This window comes from Dendropsophus ebraccatus, chromosome 7 (assembly GCF_027789765.1).
Source record: "Dendropsophus ebraccatus isolate aDenEbr1 chromosome 7, aDenEbr1.pat, whole genome shotgun sequence".
Classification (NCBI taxonomy): Eukaryota; Metazoa; Chordata; class Amphibia; order Anura; family Hylidae; genus Dendropsophus; species Dendropsophus ebraccatus.
In genome coordinates this window covers 145,115,904-145,128,036 of record NC_091460.1, presented here as the reverse complement: position 1 = coordinate 145,128,036, position 12,133 = coordinate 145,115,904, and the positions used below count along the sequence as shown (strand labels likewise).

The following is a 12,133-nucleotide window of genomic DNA, read 5'->3' as shown; positions in this document are numbered from 1 at the left end:
GACCCAAAGACACCGTGGGTGGCTCAGTGGGTTCTGCAGCCGTTGCTTACTACAAGTGAGTTTCCAGGGGACTGAGTATTTAAAGATATGCCCCCAATGAAATGCCCCCACAAACCCCTCAATGTTTATTTTATTTTTGAATTGTTTGAAAAATCTTCGAATTTGTGTCTTAAATGTTTTATATAACGGACAGTTATGTCTATCTATGTGTGTGTGTGTGTGTGTGTGTGTGTGTGTGTGTATATATATATATATATATATATATATCACTTTTTTGAATGAGCATTTCAACATTTGCATTTCTTTGTAATTTTCACCATCTTACTCTATATAGATTGCAGCTTTTATGACTATGTAAAGATTCCATATACCCCCGCTGTGTAGTGCAGAGTGATGATATTTATACATGTCTTATATATTGTAGGTCAGTTGGAGAAGGCTGTTGAACATTATGAGGCATTTTATCATCTGACAGTAGGCCGGATATGGAAGGATGAGACGGGCCGCACTCACAACTCACTGGCCTGCGAGAACCTCTGGAGAATATATACATTGCTATCAGACAAAATGCTGGAGAATAAAGAATGGCAACAGGCCATCAAAACTCTAATAAAAGCACTTGATATGGCAAGAGAAGGTAGGTGGAAAATAACCCTCTCCCATATATTTTTTAATGTACTGTTCTTTTTTTGCCCATGAGTAAAGTAAATGCTGCGGAATGTTTAGCTAGGTGATCATTTCCTTCCACTTTCAGAGACAAATGCCATCAATAGATTTACTTTTCTGTAAAACAGCTTTTATATGAAATTTGCAGCCAGCATTTTTATACAAAAATGTAGGAAATATATTTGCAAAAAAAAAAAGTTGGTTCTTTACAAAGGTAAATATGTTACTGCTTAGCACTGCGCCATATTGCTGAACGGAGATTTTATGTTCTAAATGAGTCCGGCATAGCTCATCTATGTAAGGGAAAGATTGTCTCCAAAATAATAACGTGTATCCTTAGTGTAAGTACCTTGTCACTCCCCTCGTCCTGGAAACATGAAGAAAATAAACCCTTTGGATTTATCACCCATTTTTGGTCTACGTCCAGTATTTGACAGGCAAAGATTTTTTAATCTGCCCGTTTGGATTATTCACCCAAAAATTTGCATTTGCATCTTAGATTTGCCCAAAAATTTATCATTTGAAATTTTTTTTACTTTTGCTAGGGCACAAGATATTGGACAAAATGTCCACCGATCCTCATTAGAAGAGTCACACACATCAGACTCCTTAGTAAATGTCCCCCTATTTGTCACAGACAAATTTATGCTAAACTGTGGTAGAAAACCAAAGGGATTGCCTTGTCTCCACCCGTAACATGCTCACAGGGTTTGGAATCCATCATCACATTCCTCAAGGTGACTTCCAAACAATAAGAGATGATGGACCAGCGCTGATGTTCAGGTTCGTACCAACTCGAACCACCAGTATTTGACTCCCGCAGTCTTCCCGTTCCGTGGGGAAGGTGAAGACAGCCCACGTCCCACCTGGAAAAGAGGAATACAACCTATGGCCCAAGCTGTATTCCTGTTTTCCAGGCAGGACTCTGGCTGTCTCCACCTTCCCCACGGAACGGGAAGACCGCGGGAGTCAAATACCGATGGTTCGAGTTCGTACGAACGTGAACATCAGCTCTCTACAAACAGTGACAGCTGTGGGCAAAGGAAAGAAACCAAGACGTAATCATACAGTGGAACTAGACACCGAATCAGAAGAGCTGAAGTGGCAGACTACAGAAATGTATAAGCCAGGAACCAGAGAAAAAGTCCAGAACAATGGGGAAGGAACAATAGCTAAAGGTTGGACATAAATCACACCTAAACCTGGCCTCGTCACAGATGGAGGTTTGGCATTGCGTTGTTTTGGCGGGAGAGAGAAGGATTCGGTAGCTACTGGAGGAGATGGGCATTAGATGGGAAACCTCTGAAACACAGAAGCCACTCTCTAATAACAGCAGAAGCCTGCGCTGTAGACTATCACTCATTCACTTACAATGGAGAGTTTTATAAGCCTACGTAGTAGTTACTGTGCAGTGAGGGAAAGGAGGGGGGCAGAATTATCTCCATAACCTGATGTCAGTCACGAGATCTCTCCAGCTGGATAATAGTAGTATCGTTCATTGTAATCCTCGCTTCTATTGATAACTTATACACCATAATCTGAAAAGTGATTTTTCCAAATGATTATATATGCCTGCTATACTACATTGGCCAGTGCACTGGAAAAAAAAATTTGCAATATGGATATTGACATGAAAAAGCAAAATATCTTAAACATATATTTAAAGGTTTAGGTAAAACAGAATTCTCATTGGGGGGAATGAACTAGTAACATGGGTTTTCTTTGTAGTATTTTTGAAAAACTCTACTATGTGGTGCACTTTTCCTAGTATTTGTGGCAAATTTGATTCTGTTACAGTACGACACAATAACAAAATCACTTCATAGGCTGAGCTTACTACTCCTAACAGAGACTTGGCATGTGGGTATGTGCAGACTGAGGAATAGGTGAGGAAAAGGCGAAAAATCAAAGAGGAATCCGCTCTAAGGCTGGGTTCACACTGAGGAATTCTCGCAGATTTTCAGGTGGATTCCGCTGCAAAATGCGTGCAGAATCCACCCGTAATTCCGCCCGTTAAAAATGAACTTTGTGAATGTACATTGGCTTTAATGGGCTTTCCTCTTATTCGTTCACACAGCAGAATTTCCATGCTGAAATTTCCGCCACGGATCTGCTTTCCGCCCGAAGCCCTATAGAAGTCAATGGGGTTTGAATCCTGCTTGAATTCTGCTTGCGTTCCGCTTGAATTCCACTCATATGCCCCGTGCACACAGAGCAAGAGCGGCAGAATTCCGTGACGGAATTGTCCGCTGCGCAATGCCGCCAGCCTCCGTGTCATAATGACAGTCTATGGGAGGCTTGCGCGGTTCCTCTCTCGGCGCTGAAGAATGAACATGTTCATTCTTTAGCGCCTAGAGATGCAGCGTGCGAGCCTCCCATAGAGTGTCATTATGACATGGAGGCTGGCGGTAATTCCGCCAATCTTGCTCTGTGTGCACGGGGCCAAAGGCTGGGTTCACACTGAGAAATTCTCGAGGAATTGTAGAGGAAATTTTTCTGCTTGAAATTCCTCGCCTATTCAGCTCTGGCAGAATAGGAGCAGAATTTCAAGCAGAAGTCAAGCCCCATTGACTTGTATACGATTTCTCTTATGGAATCTGCCCAAAGAATTGACATGTTAATTCTTTGGGCGGAACGCGGATTCTGGACTTCCGGACGGAAATTTCCGCAGTGTGCACAGACAGAAATCCCTTTTGCTCTATGGAAGGGTGGGTTCACACTGAGGAATTAGGCAAGGAATTGAAGAGGAATCCACCCTTATTTCAGCTTGAAATTACTCCCGTAAAATATGCGCAGAGCAATGTCCCATTGTGTTCAATGACATTTCTGCTCTGTTGTTCACACTGCAGAATATTCTGTCTGATCCTCTTTCTGCCCAAAGAATTGATATGTCAATTCTTTGGCCCCGTGCACACAGAGGAAAAGTGGCAGAGTCCCGCAGCGGAATTGTCCGCCGCCGAATGCCACCGACCTCCGTGTCATAATGATACTCTATGGGAGGCTAGCACGCCGCATTTCTCAGGGTCGAGAGATTCAGTGCACGAGCCTCCCATAGAGTGTCATTATGACACGGAGGCTGGCGGCATTCCGCAGCCGACAATTCCGCCACTTTGGCTCTGTGTGCCCGGAGCCTTAGGGTGGATTTTGCTAGAGGAATCTTATAGAAGTCTATGGGAGCTTAAATTCTGCTTGCATTCTGCTTGAATTCTGCTCAAATTCAGCTCCTATTCTGCCAGAGCTGAATAGGCAAGAATTTACAGCAGAAAACTTTCCTCTATAATTCCTTGACAATTCCTCAGTGTGAACCCAGCCTTAGAACCCAACAGAAGTGATTTCTATTTTGTTCAAAATCTTTTTTGGAAGAAAAAAAATAACTCCAGAACCAAATAATGTTAAAACGACTCTGCACCCACAATCTGACCCCCCAAACCGCTTATACCTTCGGATAGCTGCTTCTAATCCAAGATCTGTCCTGCGGTCCGTTCGGCAGGTGATGCAGTTATTGTCCTAAAAAAGAACATGCTCCAGGCTCCAGGCAGATTGCCTCCTATTCCCCACCTGTGTCAGCCTGGCACATGGGCTGGATCGTTAAGGACCTGTGCAATGTTCAGCATGGAGAAAATGTTCCAGTGGCATTCCTAATGATAAGGAGGGTGGGGAGGAGGGACAGAGGAGTGGTGCAAAGTTAGGGCACAGATACTCCTGTTTGGCACAGGCTACAAGTTTAAAAGATGTTTTTTAGGACAATAACTGCATCACCTGCCGAACGGACCGCAGGACAGATCTTGGATTAAAAGCAGCTATCCGAAGGTACAAGTGGTTTGGGGGGGTCAGATTGTGGGTACAGAGTCGCTTTAAAGGGGAACTGACAGCACAGATATGCATATATCCATCCAGACATCGATCACAGCAGCATTGCATACAAACCTTTGCTATGTGATTAGGCACCTTCAGGGAAAAAGAATTTTTATTCCGGGCTGACGTGTCACAGAGGTGTGTCTGCACACTTTCAGCGCCCGCCCCATACAGCCTCAGCCGTCCCTGCTCTCCAGACACTGCTGTATATTCAGGCAGGCCCACACTGTCAGTCATTCTGGAGGAGGCAGGGCGGAGGTCCGAAGCTACAGCGGCGGCCAGAGAGCAGGGTGGTCTGAGGCCATGCCGGGCGGGTGCTGACATTGTGACTAACACACCTCTGTGACACTGTCAGCCGTGAATAAACATGGTTTTCCCCCAAAGATGCCTAATCACAGAGCATCGCCAAAGGTACTGTATGTACATGATGCTGCTGTGATAAGCGTTTGGAAACTGGCAGCACAGATATATGCATACATGTGCTGTCAGTTTCTCTTTAAAAAGCTAAATTGAAACAGTCATCATGTTCACACCATAAAAAGCTAAATGTCCAAAAAGAAGCCTACATAAACTTTGCAGAAATTAATTATTTTTTTTTTTTTAAAAAAGGACATAAACTGATAAAACTTAAGAAAAACAAAAATAAACTAAAACCAAAAAGGGATAAAATTAAATAACTCAAATAAAAAAAAAGCCCATACACTTTTAGTTTTGTAAAGAACATTTTACCGACAAAATCTCACCTGCTTAGATGAACTTTTTTTGGTGGATTCTAAAAACACTAAAACTGATGGATGATAAATGGTAAGATGAAGATTCCAAAATCTAGGTTTGGTCAGATGTTGGTCAAAATTTGGTGCAAAATTTCTGTGTGCCAAAAATATCTGGCCTACAAACCATGTAAAAATAGTCATTTCACCCCCAATGTTTAATAACAAGTTTTATAATTTTCCTAAATACTTTATGTATCAGTTTTAAGGAGAAGTATTATGCTTTTCAGTAATTTCCCTATTATGTCTTTCCTTTTAGGGTGTGACAAAAAAATGGAAGGTGAAGCAGCATATCGATTGGGATTAGCTCATATTACATCTGGAAATCCCCAAACTGCAATCAAAGTAAGTGCTGCTATGATTGTACAAAATGGCGCTGACCTTCTTAACACTTAGAGATGTTACATTCCTTAACGCTTACATGCGTAATCACTAGTGCTATGCAAGTAACTCTTTTTTTTTTTACCTCAGCCAAAGAAATCGGCTTTTTTTTTACAATTGACTTGCGGGCACCGTGGGGTTCTGCCCGCAAATCAATTATAAGAGAAACAGATCGCTGATCGCTGAGACCAGCCAAAAGATAACACTGTCGACTGTGGGTTAAAACGCTCAATGCAGTGAAGTCCTAGGTGCATTGCCCCCTGGAAAACATAAATATGCAAAAGAAGAGCCTATGGAGCCTCATTTAAGAGTCTCAAAACACTGGACTAGCCAGATATCCCTCCAGGAAGGACCCAGCCAAGGGGCGGCTCCTGTAGGGAAACCACCAAAACCACCATATTAAGTGGCCCTATAAGTCAATGTAATGACAAGGGAAAAACCAAGGCCAGGTAACCATTCACAGCCTGGTGGGTCTAACATAACGGATAACAGAAGGTCAGACTTATTAATAGCCTTCTACCTGACGCACCTTAGTCCAGTGCAGTTTAATTTAAGGCTCAGATGAAAAACACCAGTGCTATGTTAAATTCTACATTAAAAGAAGAGAAAAGACGGCAATTTTTGACACAATTTAATTGACTTCAGTGCAATGCATTGAAGTCCATGGAATGTCGGACATTCCGGGGAGATTTATGAAAGGGTGTAAATATACACCTGCTGTAAACTGCCCACAGCAACCAATCACAGCTCAGCTTTCAGCTCTGGTAAAATATAAGAGGAGCTGTGATTGGTTGCTCTGGGCAGTTTACACCAGGTGTATATTTACACCCTTTCATAAATTTCCCCCACAGTGTATAAAATAACGGACCATTTGAAAAATGTTAATGCTACATTTTTTCTTGATGCTTTTGACTCAGTAGAACATACGACATTTCAGCACTTTAAACCTTGTTATATTATTGTCCCTTCTTGTAAAATGTAAAAAAAAAGAAAAGTTATTCTAAAATCTAAGGTATTGAAGGAAAAAGCTTAAAATAACGAAAGTGGCTTGATTGACAGAAAACTACTTAAGTTTGAAGTGACGGAGCTCTGATGCTGGAGAGTTTAATAACTTCCTGGTAGACGACTCGCCAAGAAAGGATTTTATGATTAAAATGTGGTGGTGAAAAACTGCGGAAGGGGAGCAATGCCTATGCTGTATTGCTGCAAAATGAGAAGAATATTTTGGGTAATGCATGTATGGCTATGTTCACACAATGTACTATTTTTGAAAAGAACGGCCAATGTGTTCCATTAAAACAACAGCCGTTTTTTTCATACTGCAATATGTATTGAGGTCAATGCAACAACAGCCGTTGTTTTTTTACACAATGCATTGTTTGGCTCTCAAAACAACAGCTGTTGTTTAATACATTGTTTGAAAACAACGGCCATTGTTGCATTGACTTCAATGCATATCATTAGAATGTGCCACAGCAGGTTAAAGGGGTAGTGTGGCGCTCAGCAATTATTCACAGAATAACACACATTACAAAGTTATACAACTTTGCCCCTAATGTATGTTATGTCTGTGAATCGCCCCCTTCCCGTGTCCCACCACCCGTGTACCCAGAAGTGTGGTGCATTATACATACCTGATCCGTGTTGATCGACCCCGTCCGCCATCTTTTTCAAAGACGCCATCTTCGGGAGGCCGGCCGACCCGCTCCTGCCGGCCCCCCTCTGCCGCGTCATAACTGTGCTCAGCCGCGATTGGCTGAGCACAGTTATGCTCAGCCAATCGCCGCTGAGCAGCTGATGACGCTGCAGAGGGGGGCCGGCATGCGGGACGGCTGCAGCAAGTCTGCCGGCCTCCCGAAGATTGCATCGACAGAAGACGGGGGTCGACGCGCGTCAGGTATGTATATCGCACCACACTTCCGGGTCCACGTGCGGGGGTGGGGGGACACGGGAAGGGGGCGATTCACAGACATAACATACATTACAAAGTTGTATAACTTTGTAATGTGTGTTATTCTGTGAATAATTGCTGAGCGCCGCACTACCCCTTTAAGTGCTATCATTATGGGGTGAAATTAGGAAAAAAACACAATTCAGAATTTTTGGGGGGGTTTGCTTACGTAATGCACTTTACAGTAAAACTGACATAATATATTTATTCTATAGGTCAGTCTGAACACAGTGATATGCATTTTATACAGCTTTTCTAATGTTTTACTATTTTTATTAACAGCAAAACTTTTTTTTTTTGCAAATAGATGTGATTACAATGGCCCTATTGTGACTCTTATAGCGCTTTTATTTTTTCACGGATAGGGCTCTATCAGGTGTCATTTTTTGCGCCATGATCTCTAGTTTTCATTAGTACCATATTTGTGCAGATCGGATGTATTGATCAATTTTTATTAAACTTTTGTTTGATAAAATGTAATAAAAATAATCAATCCTGGTGTTTATTTAATGCTTTTTACTGCCGTTCACCATGAGGGAACCATATTGCTTTATTTTAATAGATCGGACGATTACGCACGCTACAGTATATTATATGTTTATTTATTTCTTTTTATGTGTTTTATTTATAAGATGGAAAAGTGTGTGTGTGGGGGGGGGGTATTTAATTTTTTAATTGGGGAAGGGCCATTGGCATGTTTTAAAAACTTTTAATTTTTTTTCTTACTTTTTATGTCCCCTTAGGGGATTTTAACATTTTCACATTGGATTTCTAACAATGATCACTGCTATGCCATAGCATAGCATTGATCAGTGTTATCTGCAATCAGTGCATAGAGCCTGCCTGTGCAGACTCTATACACTGATCGCGGACCTGACTGCCGGGAGGAAGGTAAGGGACCTTCTGCAGTCAGCTAGAACAATCGGAACCCCTGCATTACACTTCGGGGGTTTTGGTCAGACAGTGACAGGAGCTGCAGCTCCTGTCACTGTGTTAAGTGCCACGGCACTGCAGGGGTTAATGGCGGGCGGCCGTGTGACTGTGGCGGCCAGTCATTAACAGTGAGAACCATGTGCTGTGACGTGAGCTCAGCTTCTGAGCTTACTTCATAGTGGGGCCGGACCCACTGGCATACAGGTACGTCATGGGTCGATTCCATGACTTACCAGTACATCATGGGTGCCTTTTCATGGCAGGCCTAGAATAAGGAATTGTGGGCCACCCGTTTAGGGATTATGGGAGCTCGGCTATCAGTATGTCGTTGAAGGTGTATGGCAGCCTTTAGAGATCCTAGCAAGGGTAGGGAGAGCAGATAATGCCAGCCCTGACAGGAACCAGAAGAAGTGACCAGTCACATGTACAATACGTCAGAAGCAGCAGCGTAGCCAGATATGTACAGGAGTTGCACAGACTCAACAGCAGCAGAATGGTAGACAATTTCTATAAAGAATATGAAGATAATACAAATGAAGATAAAACAAATGAACAACACAAAAATCAATGCAAAGATGTCCATAGACTTTAAAAACTCAAGATAGGCCTTTCACTAGTGTCCTTAGCGGTATCTCTATCTCTGTCTACCTCACAGCACATAAAAAATCTGTAACTTTATGCATCTCCTGTTTCCTTTTATTTGTTATAGTGAAATGTGTTATGAGATCAAAGTTAAGTGAATTGCAGAAAGATTAAACCACTAAAGTTTTATTGTTGCTTTAGTCCTAGTAATTCTGTATTAACATTGTGTTCATAACCTTTATGCAGAGATAACAGATTGAGAATCTAAAGTCTGTCATGTCTTTGGACAGATTGTTCATTTGGAAAGAAACAAACAGTAGTACAACCAGCCGACCATTCCCTGTGATTTGTCTCAGCAGTTGTTGGTAGGAAATACTCTCTTACAGCGAAGCGTGTGGCTACTCATAGAAATGGACCTCACACATCAACACACTTCATATTGCAAAAATTAGATTTTGTAGATGTGAGATTTAAAGTGTTTCTATTGTGCCATTTAGAATATTTAAACAGAATGCGGACTGTCACCTTATTTGTTACTTGCCAACTTTTAGAACAGAGCAAGGCACAAATGTGACAACATAAGCCCCTCCCCCTTATACAGGCCACATCCCCTCGTGAGACCCCTCCTAACTATCTATCTGTATATTATCTATCTGGCAACACATCTAACCCATCAAGACATTGAATCCTTAAAGGGAATGTGTCATCAGAAAATGACTTATTATATTAATAATATTTTTATGTTAAACATATTTTTAAAGAATTTTTGGTGACTTTTTTTTCTCATTTTCCATTTTCTATCAATATAAAATAATCCTGATATTTTGCAGTTCTCATTCTCGCCACTGGGGCTAAAACTAAGCTGAGACTTCCTGTTGTGTCTGTGGTGATAAGAGTAGGCTGCAGTAAAGTGATCTGTACAGCATTGCAGCATCATGTGACCCCAGTAGATAGAGGAGACAATAGCAGCTCCCTGTGGAATGACCTCTTCACAGGTCACAGAGCTCGCTCAGTAATGTCTCACATTCATCTCAGGGGGACAGAGTTTATTGTCGTCTATGTTCATGAGCCAGGCTGTAAAACATGTCACTAAATGCTGTTAAAAACAGTCCAGACAAGATGGCCGCCCCATAACAATGTACAAAAAGTCAAATAAAAGAATTCAGAAAAAAGTCAGAAAATAGAAACAGATTAGAATAAAAAAACAACTTTTAGTATCTGACTCCAATCAGCAGAGGAAAATGTAGGTGACACCTTCCCTTTAACACCTCTGAAGCTGTTGTGCGGTATCTTACACCAAGCTGTTTCCAGGAGATCCTTTAAGTCTTGTAGGTTGCAGGGTAGGGCTTCAAATGATGAGACTTGCTTTTCAGACACATTGTAAGGATACTGAACTGGATTATATAACCGGGGAGGTCAGGTCACCACCTTGAACTTTTTTTTTTCCTTAAACCATTCCTGATCTATTTTTACACAACATACTTCTGAATGAGGCCACTGTCAATAGGACATAGCCGTGCACTTAGTCCGTCTTCAACATCATCATAGATACCAAGGCCCAGGGTCTGTCAGAGAGGAGCTGCCTCCACCAGCTTGTCTTCTTCCCCCTTCTGTTGCCATCTTTTCCCCAGGTAAGCGGCTCACCTGCACTAGGCCGTCCATGTTATGTAGAAGATGCTCACATTCCCATTGTAGGTGCTTCCCATGGAACAATGGTCTGGGGTCCTATATGCAGCACGCTGTGATACATGTCTTTACACCTTCCTGTTATAGCCACAATTAACTTTTTCAGCTGTTTGTTCTACAGCTCTTCTGTAGGGTAGATGTACATAAATGAGCGTAATTCAACCTTTGCCGTCTTGCCTGTTCGACAATTGTCCTTCCTTGCCAGCCTTTGGTAGATACTAACCACTGCATACTAGGAACATCCCACAATACCTGCCATTTTTAAGAGGCTTTGGGCCAAACGTCTATCCAACACATTGTGGCCCTTGACACAGTTGCTCAGATCCCTATGCCTGCCCTTTCAATATCCTGCTTCCAGCACATCAATTAAGGCCTAGGCTATGTTCACACAACGCCAAAAATTGAGAAAAGCGCCCGATTATTATTATTTTTTTTAAAGCGATAACTGACTGCAGTGGCAATGCATTGAAGTCAATGGGAAGATGGACATCCAATGCGCACAATGCATTGAATAACGGACGTTTTTACTGCGGACATCAAAATAAGGAACTTGATCATTATTTTCATCTTTGGCAAACAGCTAATGTTTTTTATTAGTTGTTCACACAGTTTTTCTTTTGTCACCGTTCTTTTTTTTTTCCATTTTTTTCCATTTTTACTATTAAACTCAATGGACTTTTCAATTTAGCAACCCCCCAAAAGCAATTAGTAACTACACTAGAATAATGTACCAACAGCCGTCATTGCACTAAGGGGAGGTCAGGCAGCTAAATGACGTAAAAAATGAGGGTCGTTATTTTAAACAGAGCTGAAAAAACGTTGTGTGAACATGGCCATAAAGAGTTAAACTAGTAGGTGCTATATCTGTCCAAGAACAATAAACCGTAAGACGAAGATCAAGCGGCTTCGTATTCCTTCTGTCTACTCAGACAATTGTTGTGTTAAAATCATCCATTTTGATAGATTACCCTCTTCTGCTATTGGTTGATCAGCAGTCGTGTCAGTTCTCTCAGCATTGCTAATTTGGCTACCAGAAAGATAAGCAGAAGTTCTCTCGGAGGACTACTCAGCATTTCCTGCTGTAACTCTGTTCTTTTTCTGTGACTCTGCTCTTCTTCTGACATCTACAAGTGCATCTCAATAAATAAGTATACCATCAAAAAGTTTTTTCTTTTTCAGTTCAAAAAGTCAAGCCCCTAGATTACACGGAACGATTTTTAACTATTAACGACTAACGATAAACAATTGCAAACGAGATTGGTTACACAACCACAAAACGATAGTCGTTACTATGATCGTTTACTTCTGA

General features: G+C 41.7%; 1 protein-coding gene across 2 annotated transcripts in view; it reads left to right on the top strand.

Moving 5' to 3' along the window:
- Nucleotides 1-12,133, top strand: part of TTC29 (tetratricopeptide repeat domain 29) — a 141,385-nt gene that overhangs the window by 62,394 nt on the left and 66,858 nt on the right. For both annotated transcript variants that reach the window (XM_069976884.1, XM_069976883.1), the window contains 2 exons: nucleotides 425-637; nucleotides 5,551-5,636. In XM_069976884.1, the coding sequence (XP_069832985.1) occupies nucleotides 425-637; nucleotides 5,551-5,636 (299 nt within the window). The remainder of the gene's footprint in view (nucleotides 1-424; nucleotides 638-5,550; nucleotides 5,637-12,133) is intronic.